At 48.7% G+C, this 16,005-nt stretch overlaps 2 protein-coding genes across 3 annotated transcripts in view; one reads left to right on the forward strand and one right to left on the reverse strand.

Moving 5' to 3' along the window:
• LOC134506522 (neuronal acetylcholine receptor subunit alpha-7-like) overlaps positions 1-16,005 on the forward strand; it is a 97,023-nt gene that overhangs the window by 71,935 nt on the left and 9,083 nt on the right. The window lies entirely within an intron of this gene.
• Positions 1,060-14,335, reverse strand: LOC134506717 (semaphorin-7A-like). The gene is made up of 14 exons (XM_063316998.1): positions 14,172-14,335; positions 9,333-9,472; positions 8,451-8,504; positions 7,472-7,567; positions 7,239-7,344; positions 6,945-7,043; positions 6,511-6,650; positions 5,704-5,879; positions 5,052-5,160; positions 3,892-4,093; positions 3,426-3,541; positions 2,762-2,931; positions 2,487-2,542; positions 1,060-1,631 (listed from the first exon to the last, which is right to left on the reverse strand). Exons 1-14 carry the CDS (start codon positions 14,260-14,262, stop codon positions 1,300-1,302), a joined length of 1,887 nt encoding a protein of 628 aa, XP_063173068.1. The 5' UTR covers positions 14,263-14,335; the 3' UTR covers positions 1,060-1,299.

Genomic DNA, 16,005 nt, shown 5'->3' on the forward strand with positions numbered 1-16,005 from the left:
ACTCCCTGCCCGATGGCTGACACCTTCTGCTTAACTGCCTCTCTACACACGATTTATCCTTCATAAAGGTGGCACTTGGAATGACACCCATGATAGAGAAGGCCTAACTTGACCACCACGGAGCAGGAGCAAAGTATTACTTCCTGTTCTCCGGGGCGCAATGCTTCTGTTAGTAGAGCCGAAGGTGGCATCCGCTTTTTTAGGAGGCACGTGATACGGCTGGCTCGATGTAGGATGCATCCAGACCCTTTGAGAAAATACAGACTGCGTAAGCCCATCATAGTTTAGAAGCCCCCCCAAAGCTAGAGCTGTGGAAAGTCCACAGTGGGAAGATTGAAAACGCAGATGCAAAGCAGTTAAACTATGGCCGTGCAGCCAAGTCATAAATAAGCTTCCCAGGTGCCAAACTGGAAAAAGAAATCTATGTAACTGTAGCACAACTGAAAATGAACAATGGCTGCTTGCTACTGATGAAGGATTTTAAGCACCGTTCCAGGCATCGTCCCTGGAGCCGGACAGATCCAACTCGCCGTAAGATAAAGTGAAATATCACTGCATCTCCTGTTTCCTTCCTTCCATGGACACATCTCCAGCTGCAAGTCTCTTAAGGTGATGCTATCTTATCTGGGGAAGTTGTGCAAAAGGAGATTTTGGAGCCCAGGCGTGAGTTGAACCATCAGGCATCTTCCCTTGCCACAAAATAAAAAAAGAGCCAATGACGTAAATGCAATTCTCTCACACTTTTCTACCCCTGTGCTTAAGAGGCAGATACCTCGACTCCTTCAGGGCTGAACTGGAAGGCATAACTGGCATCGTTCTTTCCAGCAAGAAAAAAATTTGCACGTGCAACCAGAAGGGTTTAAAACAACAACAACAGGGTAAGATGTCATGCCCAGAATATATTTCTTGCACAATCTGGAAGCATTTTGCCCTTCAAAGCTTGGAGCAAATCAAGTTGGGGAGGGGGACCAGGTAGCCAAATCAAGCCCCCATTGCTTAGAGGGGCTTTCTTAAATTCCACTTCCAGATCAGAATAAATGCATCCATTGCATATCTCTCCAGACAAAACGTCTGTTTTCCTTGCACCTGCTTTAACGCTTACTGGCTTCCCCCAGCCCCATCACATGTGCAAAGCGTCCACCCGCCTCTCTCTCCTGGGACCTGGGGTCAATCTGCACGGCCCAGAGAATCGGCCGCAGCGGCTTGATGTCTTCAAAGCCGGTTATTTGAAAAAGGGGGAGAAATGAAAAAGAGATTGTTGGCAGTGTGATGGAATCCACTTCTAGCTAGGAATCTGGTCTATAGCAAGAGAATTGTTATGGCGAGGAACACGGCGCCCGGCGCTGTCAGAGCCAGCTCCAGGATTCTTCCACTGCTCAGAGTAACTTCAAAACCCACAATTTCCTCCTTGTAACCTTCCTCCCTCGCGGTGCACTTGAAGACCCCCTCATCCATGGGCATGTTCTGGCCAAAGCGGAGTGTGCAGGACTGGTCCTCCATGGAACAGGGGTAAACCTTGTGGTCCTTGACCCAACTGTAGGCGGCGTGGTGGGACCTCAGAGGGCAGGGCAAGTAGATATAAGCCGTGTGATCCACGTTGACTTTCTTGATGGCGTCCTGGGCTAATTTTTCTACCATGTCCAGCAATTAGGGAGAGAGAAAGGGTGAGGCAGAGACACCCGAAGCAATGAAAATTTTGGTTGCTAAGTGAAGTGGTCATTAAGCAAATCTAACCCAATTTTACGACCTTTTTTGCAGTGGTCGTTAAGCGAGTCACACGGTTCCCTCATTGATTCTGCTTGCCAGAAGCCAGCCAGGAAGGTCGAAAATGACAATCACGTGACCACGGGATGCTGTGATGGTCATAAATGCAAACCGGCTGCCGAGCACCCAAATCGTGATCACATGACTGTGGGGATGCTGTGATGGTTGTAAGTGTGAGGACCAGCCGTAAGTTGGTTTTCTAGCACCGTCGTAAGTCCGAACCATCACTAAACAATGGTTCTTAAGCGAGGACTGCCTGTAGCTTACAGCTCCCTTGTGAGAGTGGTCAAATTAAAATGCTTGCAAGGGTGGGTCGGAGGGCAGGGGGTGACCCAGCTCCACCCCTCTCAATTGCACTGCCAGAAATATTAATGGCAAGGATGCACAAGGTGGGACTCACCAGCCATACCTGGCCTAGGAAGGCTTTGAGCATCTTCTGGGTGAGGAAAGGGGGCTTAATCAAACGCAAATTTAATCAAGCCAACTTCTTCACTTGGATCTCTAACCATTGCCTTGTTGACAGTATGTTCCAGACATGCTTCAGAGGCTTGGCCTCTAGGGGCTCTATCCTTCTAGAGCTGCCCACCCTCCTAAAGTCTGTTTTAGAGGTCCTCCCTTAGGCTGCATCCACAGCTCATCTGTGATCGATCGATCCTGACCAGACAGAGACCCTTTAAGGCCCCATGCACCCTCTTACCAACACTATAAAGAAACGGATTTACCTTCAGCTGTTTTGCAGGCCCGAGTGGTGCTTGACGAATCCAGGCTCTGAATCAACCTGTTGAAGGACAGCAGGGGAACATCTCAAGAACTTTGTTGCGCCCAACCAGAGCTCCACTTAGTTCAGCACCTCGTGTCTCCCTAGTGAAGGATCTCATACTTAGCGTTTACTAAACACTTAAGTCACACAAGACTGCTCTGGGTGTCAGCGGATCATGCGCAGAGCATTCTCCCTCCCCCAAGATCCCACTTCCGTTCCTGCTGCTTTTTGGCAGACCTGACAGTGTGGTTTTCCTGGGAGATGGCAGAACACCTCTTGCCAGCTGCGTCCCACCCACAGTAAGGGTCCCGGGCCAAGATGCACTTCCAGCAATTTTCATTATATTGGTTGCAGTCTTTCAGGGGTAGACGCGTCACTTCAGTCTCTGTGCTCACGAAGAGATGGCCCTACCAGAGACAAAATGGATTCTAATGCAAGAGGAAGAAAGGAGCTCAGCAAAGGAAGCTGTTGAGATCCTGTCTGATGCTAGGAAAGGGGATCCCGTTCCCTGTTTCGAACCCTTCACATGTTGACTTCTCGGTGGTGGGTAGATTTACTTCGGTGAGGGATGACCATAGCAAAGTGGGGTCCTTAGCCATGGGAATAAAAACATATTAGGGAGAAAGTCCCTGTTCTGTTCATGATCTAGGACCACCTCCAGGTTTGGGAAATGCATCTCATGACAGGGAACATTGCCAGCTAAGAAGGGTGCCCCTATATGGATCCCTTGGTGTTACTGGCAATTCGCCCTCTTAAGAGGTGGAAGTCAAAGGCCAACTCTCTTTTTTTTGGCCCCCCAACTCAGTATGCTGGAAGATATGAGCTACAATGGTGCCTGCTGAGCCCCCAGTATTTACCCCCAAAAGTTGCACGCTACCAAGAGGCCTTTCCTTCACCTTACCGTGGTGGCATCCAGGATCATGTTGACGACAGGGGCTTCATTCTTGAAGGGGCTTATCTCAGCAATGATCACTGTCTGTTCTTTGCTCTGGAGAACTTTGTGAACCTTCCCTTTGGCTGAAAAGAGCAACAGAACTCTGGTTAAGACGGAGGGAGACCACGATGGTCACTCTCTTAGCAATAACAGGGAGGCAGGATGCTTCACCAGACAGGCCTTGGATCTCATCGAGCCAAGGGGTGAGGATGGCTTGTCTCTAAGGGCGGGGAAGAAGCAAGGGGAGCATCGGTTTCAAGAGGGAGAGACGTCAAGAGTCCTTTCAAATACTTGCGCAAAATCAAGACGGCTTAAGTCAAGAGTGGAGGCAGTGATGGATGTAGAACCTCAATAGGTTCCTATAAATTCTAGCCCCGTTCTTATTCCTGATTGGAGCTGACGAAGGTCTTTCTTCCTCACGCAGAAAACTCACCAGTTCCAAGGAAGAGGACATCATGGGAGACATTGCTGGCGTCCCGTACCTTGTCCACCACCACATGAGTGTATGTATCATTCATCTCAAGGACATACAGAGGTTGCTCCTCATCGGGGTAGACCACGGTTTCTAACTCCGGGTGGTCCTTAATGAAGGCCACCATCTTGGACAAGTAGGAGCTGGAATCCGGTGCAACACACTGAGGTTGGAGAAGAAAAGAGGCAAGGGAAGTGAGGAGCAGAGAAGAGGAACATCCCAAATTTTACCCCAAATCCTGTCCAAGTTCTAGAATGCAGAAAAGTCGCTCCATTCAGTTACTTTTCTGGCCAATTAATTACGCTTCAAAAAAGCGTTTTAGAAAACCCTCTTGATCTTAACTTGCAAACCGTAGGGCCCGTCCGAAATATTTTAAATTATCGTTGAGTATAATAATGGCAAATACAGGTTCAGGGCAGGAAGGAAAAAATGAAGTGGCAGTTAGGTTCCCGGGATCTGGCGACAGATTATAACTGGGGAGAAATTCCTGCTGTGCGGTCTTGGGTAGTCCTAACGTGCCTTACCGTTTTTTTATGAGGATAAGCTTAGCAGGGGAAGACTATTTTTAATCCCAAGATCCTGGAAGGAAGGTGGGAAAATAAAAACCCAGCTAAAATCCATCAGCAGTACAATAAAACCCTTTACTTCAAACCCTCAGAAATCAAGGAATTCTTCCGGATATGTTGCCAGGTATTATTATTATGATGATTCACATTGAATTACCGCCCATCTCCCCCATTAAGGGTCCGGCAGATTTTTCCATAGACAAGGCCTCATTTCAGTCTGCAGATTACAAAGAAATCTGTGGTTTGGCCTTGCTTAAAAAAAGAAAAGAAAATTTCAAACCGTCTTGGGGGAAAAAAAGGATCAGTTGAGGAGGAGAAATGCAGTACAGGAGGTACCACCGAATTCTTTCAGCTCTTTATTCCAAACCCCGCTCTAGTGATTTGCTCCCAGAGGGGGAAAGATACAGGATATATTTCATATTTACAGGATGTTCTTTACCCCGAGGCCTGCACAGAGCTGGGGTCCCAAGTCGGTCTGGAAGAGGGTTGCTGGGGTTCCTGATTTGATAAAAAAAACACCAAACGACCTAGATCAGAGTCTCAGTTGAAATGTACCTGGCCAGGTCTGGGATGGGGAACAGAGCCCGCGGCGTCTTTGAATTTGGAAGTTTCAAAATCGGAACTGATTCGGTTCATTGAGTATGAACAGACTGCTGATGAGCCCCTGGGGAGAAATAAAGCAGAAGTAAATTTTAAAAAAAGACGGTGGGGTGAGTTTCGCATCAATGTATCCTGGTCCTGACTCACAATTGGGTATCTGTGCAAAATGATCGCAGCCTGAGTATTTCAGGACCACGGACAGTCCTCGACTTACAACTACAGTTGTAAGTCATTGCGGTTGTAAGTCTACTCACCACCGGACCGGACCCGATTTTACAACCATTTTTGTGGTGGTTGTTAAGTGAATCACCACCGTCATTAAGCAGGACACTGCAACCGGTCGTAGATTTGAGCTGGTTGCCGAGCACCCAAAGTGCGATCGTGCAGGGAGGGTGGTGCAGCCTTTTGCGGTGCTTAGAAGTGCTGTACAGGCCGTTAAGCACCCATTCTGAGGCTGTCGTAACTTCGGACCATTGTTAAACGAATGGTTGTAAGTTGAGGACTATCTGCACTGACGTTGGTACATCCCCGGCAGAGCCAAGAATGCAATCAACAGGATTCTGGATCCAACTTTCCTTTGAACTTTAGGGCGTTGCTCGCCACTCACCATGGGCTGGAGAAGACCCCATATAACACTGCCTCGGCCTGGCCGGCCTCTCTGGAGACAAAGGCGTTCTGCAGGCGGTGGAATTGCGTGGGCTTGTGAGGGCGTCCACACACCAGCCTCGCTTTGAGGAAGGTGCTCCAGGAATCGGCCAGGGTCGGCCTCTCCCCCTGATCCACCTGAAGGCCAGAGGAGATAAAGGCACCCACTGAGTCTCGTTTCTTGGCCCCTTCAAGACCCATTCTGGGTTTCCCCCCCCACCACCACACCATAAAGAGAACCTGGTTCATGAAAATTCATTCATTTATTTATTTATGACATTTCTTCACCGCCCATCTCGGCAGGCGAGTCTGGGTGGCTCACAATCAAATTAAGATAGCAACCGAGTAAAATACCATAAAAACAGATTCATTATTTAAATATATATATATATATATATACACATATACATATACATATACATATAAAATATAAATGAATTTGGGATTTTATTATACTTGGTAGTTTTCAAAATGGTTTTTAGTCTACATTTTATACTGGAATCTTATAGTTACTGTTTTATGCTGTAAGCCAGAGTCCCTCCGTTCGGAGGAGATGGGCGGTGACAAGTCTGATAAACAAACAAACAAACAAACAAACGAATTCAGCCTCCTTTAAGCTCAAATTTATTTGCCCCGGCTGCTCTCAGGCTCCCCCGTGTTCCAAGAGGCTCTGAGGTCAAGCAGATCCTCGTCCTGCGCCTTGCTCTGCCAAGCCATTGTGCCCTAGCTAGAAAGAAAACGCTTTCCAAATAGCCCTCCTTTTCCACACCTTGCAGACACGGCCAAGCCAAGCTTTGTAAGGCTCCCCGTCCAGCCCAGCTGACTGGTTGACCTCATTGTAGAAGAAGAAAATTTCGTCCTTCCTCCGGTCCTTCTGCGGGAACAGAGCGGCGCCCGCAAACTCGGCGTCTGTAGGGTGAGAAAAACAGCCCCAAAGGTCACAATCTGCAGATCGGCTGCTATGACCCGCCTACCAGCTTTGCTACGAGAGCATCTCACTGCCTTTTTAAAGAGCTTTGTTCAGCAATGACTCATGAGGACTAGAAGCTCTGTTTGGAAACGAGGCCAGTCTCTCTCTGGATTCCAGGGATGCAGGGGGGGACAAAGAAACAAAAAAGACAGCCAAACACAAAATAACGTTTCGTTATTCGCGCCTATTTCATTTTCAGGAAAGTGGGAAAAGTAACAAAGAACATTTCTTACTGCTCAGCCAACTCTCCCTGGTCTTGATCCCTTTCCTCCGACCGTAGCTCCGCAGGATGGAACTTCTGTTCCCGGATAAGGCAGAATAAAGGCTGTCTTCTGAGATGGGAGAAAAGCAGGTTATGAAAGCTATCCTTTAACGGAGGGATGCTGAATGCTTCATGCATTGCTAGGATCTGATCTGTTTCGCACAGCGTTCTGTGCCTGATGCTGCCAGTAGAAGAATTAAAAATAATAATCAGGCCTGAGATTTGGAAAGACATTCAGAAAAAAGGGTTCCTCCCGAGCCCTTACCGATGGCAATGGTTACCGCATTTTGGGAGGGGGAGGCTGAGATGATGTTGTCTCCTACTATGGTTACAAGCTGACCCTGGTTGTTTTTGTGCAATGTTGTGTTGGCCTGGAGGAAAAACACAAGAGAGCAGCCTGTGCATAAAAGCCGTTCGGAAGGGAGACCATCGTCCTCTTGATTCCTATTGGTGCCGTTCCCCAACCCCCCCGTCCGTATTTGCTGCCCACCCCCTTACCAGGATCCAGCATTTGGGAGAACCTGCATTTGTGCCACAGACCAGTGTTTTATCCTCTATCCTTTCGATCATCCGGATGAAGTTATCGCAGTCTCTCTACGAATGGCAGAACAGGAAAAAATAAATCAAATCAAATCAAATCAAATCAAATCAAATCAAATCAAATCACAGCAGCCTGTGTTAGAGCAAGAGACCTGGATCATGTTCAGATTGCCAACTTTCTGTTCATAGGAAAAAAGAGAGAGGCTGTTGGAATATATGCAGGAATACCTGTGTTAGCTTTCAAAGGCCCAGTCGGGTTAGCCCTGAAGACTAACACAGCTGCAGAAACGCAGGAGTTTGGCATTTCTTCGTTCCTTGCGTATTTTTCTAAATGGTGCTTTGGCTGGCAACCACTCAGTAGCATGAGGAATTTGATCAGAGTCAGAGCTGTACGTCAGCAAGCAAACATTGTGGCTGGTCAGCTGCCCATGCTCACAGCCCCCTGTGGGTGCTGACAACATCCCAGCCAGGTTGCTAGTCCTCAGTGCCACTGTAGATCCTGATGCCATGTTCAGTGTTCGCCCACCAGCTTGGTAGAGCCACTCTTTAAGGAAGGGGCAAGTGGTTAGTGGCAGGTATAACCTAACGTTTTTTTCCAAAGTCTGAGGCTTGCAGGGAGCAAAGAGGTGATGTAAAACCTGTAGGACCGGGTTGCACGTATGGAAGGGGCAAAGACGGCCTGTTGTTCTCCTGCAAGGTTGCTAAGCCTACTAGAAGACCTCTGGGATGCTCTGTGCCAGGCGACCAGCTTAGGATGACCAAGCGAGTTGGGTTTTGCCAGTGGCACAAGCTAGACACTGCCAAGTGTTGCTCAGACCAGGCCAAACCGTGCGTTGGGCTTGAGGGAATTAAAACTGTTCTGATGCAAAGTCTCGCCAACATTTGCCCACCCTTGGAGACAAATTCTGCCCCTTTCAGACCTGAGCCGCCGGCTTACCTTCCCTGCTCTTTTACAGTCCTTCTCGGCTTCCTCTTCAACGCGCACCGGGACCTGGGCACCATGGAGAGACACATCCTGAGCATTGAGGACAGGCCAGCCTTTCCCATAACGTGAGCATTAGATTTCCCAAATGCCGATGGGTAATTGAAAGTCAACCCCCCTTTTCTTCTGACTGTAAACTCTACCCCCCGACACCTGCTGTTTTATTGCTACCTGTAAAATATTCCTGTCCTCAAGAATGGGCTAAAAATGTCTAAACTGGAAAATCAACCAATATAGGTAGTCCTCGAGTTACGACCATTCATTTAGTGACCATTCGAAGTTACGATAGCACTGAAAAAGTGACTTACGACCGATCCTCGTATGTATGACCGTCGCAGCATCCCTGCGGTCATGTGATCAAAATTTAGGCACTTGGCAACCCACGTGTATTTACAACAGTTGCAACGTCCTGGGATCGTGTGATTGCCATTTGTGACCTCCCCAGCCGGCTTCTGGCAAGCCAATGGGGGAAGCCGGATTCGCTTAACAACCTTGTGATTTGCTTAACGACCATGGCAAAAAAGGTTGTAAAATTGGGCATGACTCACTTAATGAATGCTTTGCTTAGCGACAGAAGTTCTGGTCCCAATTGTGGTCGTAAGGCGAGGACTATCTGTAAAGCCCAATTGCCCCACGTTGATATGGACTGATTTGAAATTTGAGGTTGATATAGCAAAAAATTTTTAAAAAGCAAAGTGAGAGATATTCTCAGAGGCTGTAAGATATTCTCAGAGGCCAAAACGTTTACCGTCTCTCCCCCCTTGACCATTTCGACGCAGGGAGAAAAGCACCCATCTTTGGGGCTTCTTAGCCATAGATGGCTTGGGGGGGGGTTACCTGTGTGGGCGTGATTTCAGAACCCACAAATGTCAGAATCCACACGGTTCCTCGGCCTCCAACCAAAACCTGGGAGGACCCAGCCTCGTGAAACATGGTCATCAGCCTTTCTTTCTGGTTGAAAGTTCGGGTCACGGCATCTGGGAAAAAAAAAAAAAAACGTGGATTAAAATCCGCAAAGGGTGAAGGTCTTCTTATTTATTTATTTATTTGTTTATTTATATTTGTGTTGTATCTTTATACCGCCCATCTCAAAATGACTCTTCTTAAAAACAACCCCACCGATCTGAACATCACGCCCACCCCCAGGAACCCAGTCCGTGGTCCAAACCCACTCCCATGTCGCCTTTGAGCTTGGCTTTGGGCAACGGAGCCACAGTTGACATCCCTGCGTGCAAATCTCACAAGCCAGCATCTTTTGCACGCCGGTCTCGGACTCTGATGAGCGTTTCGCCACTTCTGACCCGGGACCAAGTGCAGGTCAGAGATGCGCAGGAGCCAAGCAAATTCCCCAACTCTGGCCCTCCAAGCCTCTCTGTAAACACCTCCACTTCCCGATGTTCTTTGTTCTTCCTCCCTCCTGGAATAAATCTTGGCTATGCACCGGTGGCCTCAAAGCAAAGCTGCCTGCTCCTGGAACGCTAACCCCGGGGAGGAAAGCCAAATTGGGGTCAGTGCCTCCATTTTCCCTGCTGTTTACAATCTATGCCAGCCTCTAGTAACACAGTGGCGAGCATGCACCGTCCCCAGGATAATGCCGCATGCGTTTGAAAGCGGTGGGCCATCTCCCGTCACTGTTGCGTTACATCTGTAAAGTGCCAGGGCTGTTTATTTTTGCGGGCCTGGATGCACGTCGCTACCCTGGTGCGGGCAGGAGGGATGCTCAGGCTATCTAGAGGTTACAAACTAATCCATTATGCAAATGGATGCTGTCTCTGAGACGCTGCCCGGTCAGGCCCTGGCAAACTGCAAGATCTATCAGCAGTAAAAAGGGACCACGCCTTTCTGTTGCTTCAGCCCTCTCATTTTTACCCCCGTGTTTCTCGGTCACGTCTGTCCCAAGTGCATGGGGAGGGAGGCAAGAAATCTGGATCTGCAGGGGTGAGTCACAGGGGAGGAAACAGACACATCCAGGCAATGAATCCAGAGTGTTGTGTTTTTTCCCCCCTCCAGCTCCCCCCCCCCACTACTTCTCTGTGCCAGGATCTCTGTTTTATCTGCATTGCAGAGAGGGCCAAAATGGGTTTGACCTCATGGGGAAAAAATCTCTCCCTCTCGCGCACAGCCAGGGATGCGCTGCTTTGCACAAAGGCCTGTTTGTGGTATTCTGCTCTTTTGCGGTGGGGGGGATTAATTCAGGGGTACCAAAACCAGATGCCCTGCTTGCTCCCTGGTAGAAAACACCCCCACCCTTCTTTTTCAACAGGGAATTTCCGAACAGTTGCAAAGGCGTGGATTTTTCCCTCTGTTCCTGGTAGCGATGGAAATGCGCCTCTGCTCCCTGTCAGAACCAGCTGATGTTTGACTTTACATGCCATATGGATGGGGACCTTAGACTGTTTACCCTTTTTTAAAGAAAAGAGTCCCCTTTTTGGGAGAGATGGGTGGTGATAGAAATTTGAAGAACAAACGAACAAACAAATAAATAAAAATAAGAAGTTTTTTTTCCCAGTCCTTCTTTTCGTAAGAGGAAATGGGCCTGATTTGGGGCTTGTTTTGGTTTTCGGGGGGCTAAACAGAACTCCCAGTTTGAGAGGCAGTCTACCTGTCAAGCTTAGCCATGGGAAGGGAGGCTTTGGTCTTGATGGGCTTCTCAGATGGATCTGGCTGATCCCCATGGGGAGGCTGGATTAGCTGGATTGCCCAGTCTGATCCGACTCATTTTAGCAGCCACTGAGTTGAGGATTAGAAGGGAATACTGGGATTTTAATTTCTTTCCTCCACTTGTTGCTGTTATTGAGTTGTTTTAAGTCAGGCAGACAAATAAACAGGAGGGCTGTGCGCTGGGTACAGCTTTTGTAAACCACTCGGAATTGTTTTGGTTGAGGTGGCATGAAAACATCCATTAACAAATCGATACGGTAAACTTCCAGGGACAGACCCAGTCTATCTGAATATTCAGGGCTGAGAACTCCAGAGAAAGCAACTGGGACTCTTACCACTTTTCTCTCCCCGCCCCCAGCTTTCTGGGACTTGTTCACACGTTTAGGGATTCTGCCAACTTTCATTTGAATTTATGGCTTTTCTTGCCATAAATTCCACCCCCCCTCCTCAAAACAGCCCTGGGACAGGCAGGTTTTGCCAGATCTGGCAACCTATAACTCACTTAGGAGCAATTGTGTGGGTGGGAAGGGGGTGGGTCCCCCACCAAAGTGCACCTAGGGCACCTTGCCACACTGCGCATTGAGATCCGACGGAGCCAGACATTCATTCCCCGCCTAGACCCAACTGTTTAATCCCTCGCTTACAATGCGGGAAACCTCTCTTAGGAAGATGCATCCAGACAGATCCTCCCTGCAGCAAAATATGGATTTTGGGACAGAGAAGGGTCTTCTTTCTGCCTTTTCCCTCTCTCTGTCTTCCTTGAGGAGACGCCCCAGGACGTTTTTAAAATCTCAGACCTGGCGGTGTTCTCCGAGAGACCTCTGCAATTAATTGCGCTCGTTAACGCATCCAGCTTGGAAGCGAGGGATGCTGCATCCCACGTGGATTGCGTCTGGATTCTGGCCCCGTCCTTGACTAAATTGGTTTGGCTGAATAAAGCCCCTGCCGGCCTCCATCTGGTTTGCAAACAGGGCCTGGCGAGGGACTTGCGCATTCATGCACTGAGATGGGCACATCCAGGAAAGTGTGCCAAGTCCAAACTCTCTTTCCCCATCTGAATTTAGGGCTCAATTATTTCCAGAGGCAGGTGGAAGGACCAATCTCCCATCCCAGGCCCCTCTTCTGCTGCCTTAAGATGAAAAGCAATGTTTTTTTTTATTCCATTCCATTCCTCTCCTGGCTGGTCGCCTTCCAAAGCTCTTGGTTGGGCTGTCTTTGGAAAAGAGAAGCTGATTGAATCAAAATTAATATTGGAGTTCCTTCCTATCTAAGCCCCTCAACTTCATCACCTTTTGCTTTAATCAATAAAGGGCAGGCTGCAGAGACGGCTCAGGGCAAGCGAGCCAGGCTAGGCGAGCCTGGGGAAGCGAGACATCAGACTTAAAGCAAGTGGGCAATTTGAAATCTCTCTCTCTCTGGGTTTTCCTCGGGATATCATACCCATTCTCCCCAGCCAAGAAGGGTTTAAAAAGCAGGTTGTTTAAAATGTAGGGTCTTTTTCTTTTCTGGAAATATCACTCTGCCCCACCCAGAGAAATTTTCCGTAATTCAGGCTGAACGTTTTCCTCAAAATTGCTGCTTTTCTTACATCGAAGAAGGGGGCTTGGGAAATGAAAGAGACCCCAGAAATATGTTTCTCTGCCTATCCATCATCTAGATTTTCAAGGAACGGAAAGAACATGAACTTAGATCATCTTAGATAATGTTTTTAAAACTCACAGGAGCACTTTTATTATCTTACACCTTCCTGGAGGCCTCTTTGACACTCCTCTGAAGATCACATCCTGCTTCTAGACCTCCAAGGATTAAAGAAATGTGCTGCCCATACATTTCTAAGACCCTTCTCTTCCCGTTCCCACTTGGCAAGCCAACCGTGGATTTCAAAGGTCATTTTGCTCAAAGAAGGGGCAGGATTTATTTACAGTTTGTAGCCATCTTTCCACCCGGAACTCCAGGCACCATACACAGATTCCCTCCCCTAATTTTTAGCCACAACAGCCCTGCGAGGTAGGGGAGGCCCAAAGAGGCGCCTCGGTGGCTGAGTTGGTGGTGGTGGTGGGGGGGCCCAAACTGGGTCTTTCCAGATTTAACCCATTAGTGTGAATCTCAACAATAATGGCATCAGTGGACCCGTCTGAGAAGGCAAGTTTGCTGGTGACTTGGCAATGGAGGAGGAATCGGTCCAAACCAAATGCAGCCCTTGCTGAGCAAACGAACCAGGATCTCAAATCCCTTTCTCAGGTTTGCAAGCATTTTACAGAAGGAGGAGGGGATTTGAAGCAGATGTTGAAAACACATCCTCCATTCCGCAGTAGGATCAGGGTTGGTTGGTCGGCCAGTTGTTTTTTCTCTCTCTCTCTCTTTCCTCAATCCACCCTGCCTTAATTCAATGCATTAATTAAACGAGAAAACAGGCAATCTCGGTCCTCTGTTCTTCGGAGGACACGGGTAAGCAGCCAGGGCTGGCTCAGTCAGCATCTGGACTTTTTAAAGGCTTGGCATTTAGAAATTCAGCATATGCATCCCCCGGGCAAGCTGTGCAGTCCGAAAGTGGGGTGAACAGTAATAATAAAATAATAAAGCGGCTCTCCGTTTGGAATCAAAATAATAATAATAATAATAATAATAATAGGAAAAACACTCACCTTTGGGAATCAAAATAATAATAATAATAATAATAATAATAATAATAATAGGAAAAACACTGACCTTTGGGAATCAAAATAATAATAATAATAATAATAATAATAATAGGAAAAACGCTCACCTTTTGGAATAATAATAATAATAATAATAATAATAATAATCAGAAGAAAGCTCACCTTTTAGAATCAGAATAATGATGATGATGATAATAATAATAATAATAGGAGAAAAGCTCACCTTTTGGAATCAAAATAATAGTAATAATAATAATAATAGGAAAAAAAGTTCATCTTTTGGAATAATAAGACGACAAAGGCTCACCCCCTTTGGAATCGAGATGATGATGATGATGGTAGGAAAAAGGCTCACCTTTTGGAATCAGCTTCAGCCGGGGGGTGTCCTGGGAGACCCCAAGGCAGAAAAGGGCAAAGAGGCGGCAGCAATGGAGGAGCCCCGTCATCCTGGAGGCCAGCCGGGCGCTGCGGAAGGGATGAATCTCGAAGGAGGAGCCGCTGCAGGAGATTTCTGGAGACGGGCTCTATCCCTGCCTCCAGCCCAAGCTGGTTTGCGCCTCCCTCCCCCCTCGCTTTTCTAATTTATAGACCAATTAAAGGGGGGAAAAAAAAAGAAGAAAGAAAAGATGATCCATCAAGAAACGGCCAACGCCAGCCTCATCACTCCCTCAAGCGGCCGGCGGGGAGGAGGAGACCCAGAGCCTAGCAGGGAACCGTGAAACTGAAAAATACAGGGCCAGAAACCCTTGCAGAAGACATTAAATGTGGGGGGCATTAACTGCACCCCCTTGCAGGGGAATCTGAGGGGAGAGGGCAGCTGTGACAGAGATGCAGGATTTTTAAAAAGTGTGGGTGTGGGTGTGAATGAGTCAAACGGGGACTGCTGTGGGTTAGATCCATCCAGATCTAACAGGCACCAGCACGCGACAGACGAATAAAATTTCTCTCTTCGCCATTGATTCCTGGGCCACAAAGCCTGACACCCAATGCTGGCATCAAATGTCAAACATCCGCTGGGGGGTCCGGAAAGCAGGGGAGGTTCCCAGATTTCCTGAGATCAACCCCTCGTTCTTGTTGGGGACAACTGCAGGCCTCTAAACAGGAAATTTTCAAGCAGGGGCACGCGGTGCACCCTGCCCCCCCCCCCAATTTGGATTTGTTCATTCTTTTTGGTGAGCAAGGAGATGGTGCGGTGGGAGAACGTGGGAGGTTTATAACCTGCGGGGATTTTTTTTTCTGATTTCCCCTGTGGATGGAGGCAAAGGCGACTGCACTGTGAGCCTGGCACGTCGGGCGCCCCGGCTCATCTGCTGCAGCGCTGCTGATTCGGAGGCAGGGAGGGTTTTGATCTGGGAGGCTTCAAGGGGTTCTGGCAGCCCCAGGCAGCAATGTGGCAGATGGGCCCTGGGCCCGCAGGGGCCACGTTTCGGAAGTCCCTGTTTTTCCACTGGGCTGGGCGCGATGCTTAGCGGCCCGGTGCAGTTGCTTGGGGCCAGTGAGAGCCCGAAGGGGGGGGATTCATGTGGGGCAGGGATTTGTGGCCTGCCAGAGGAGCAGATTGTGGCTGCCTCCTTCGGGGTTCTGGAAATGGGGGCCTCAGCCCAAAGAAATGAACCTTGTGATTGGAGTCCAGCCCTGAAGTTTCTTTGGTTTTCCAATCAGGGAAACCAGCAGAGACACCAGCATCAGCCATGTTGGCTTCCTTCCTTCCTTCTAGCTTTTTAAAAATTTCCTTCCTTTTGTCCTCCCTGCCTCCCTTCCTTCCTTTTTTCGACTTCCTTCCCTCCCTCCGTTCAATTTCCTTCTTCCCTTCCCTTCCCTTCCCTTCCTTTTCCTTCCTTCCTTCCTTCCTCCCTTCCCTTCCCTTCCCTTCCCTTCCTCCCTCCCTCCCTCCCTCCCCTCCCTTTTTCCTTTCTTCCCTCCCTCGCTTCCCTCTCTTTCTTCAATTTCCTCCCCGCCTGCCTGCCTCTCGCCCGGCGGAACGCTCACGCGCTCTTCGCGGGGCGCCCTCTGCTGGTGAGCCTGCAGCCCTGCCGACGCCGGGCCGCCAGAGAAGGCGAAAGCTCTTCGCCTCGCCCGCCAGGCTCGGGCCGAGCAGCTCAGGAGCGGGGAAGCGTCGCGCTGATTCAAGAATAAGCCGCCCGCCTGGGCAAAATCATAATAATTACCCCCCAGCACCACCACCTATT

This window comes from Candoia aspera, chromosome 17 (genome assembly GCF_035149785.1).
Source record: "Candoia aspera isolate rCanAsp1 chromosome 17, rCanAsp1.hap2, whole genome shotgun sequence".
NCBI classification, from domain to species: Eukaryota; Metazoa; Chordata; class Lepidosauria; order Squamata; family Boidae; genus Candoia; species Candoia aspera.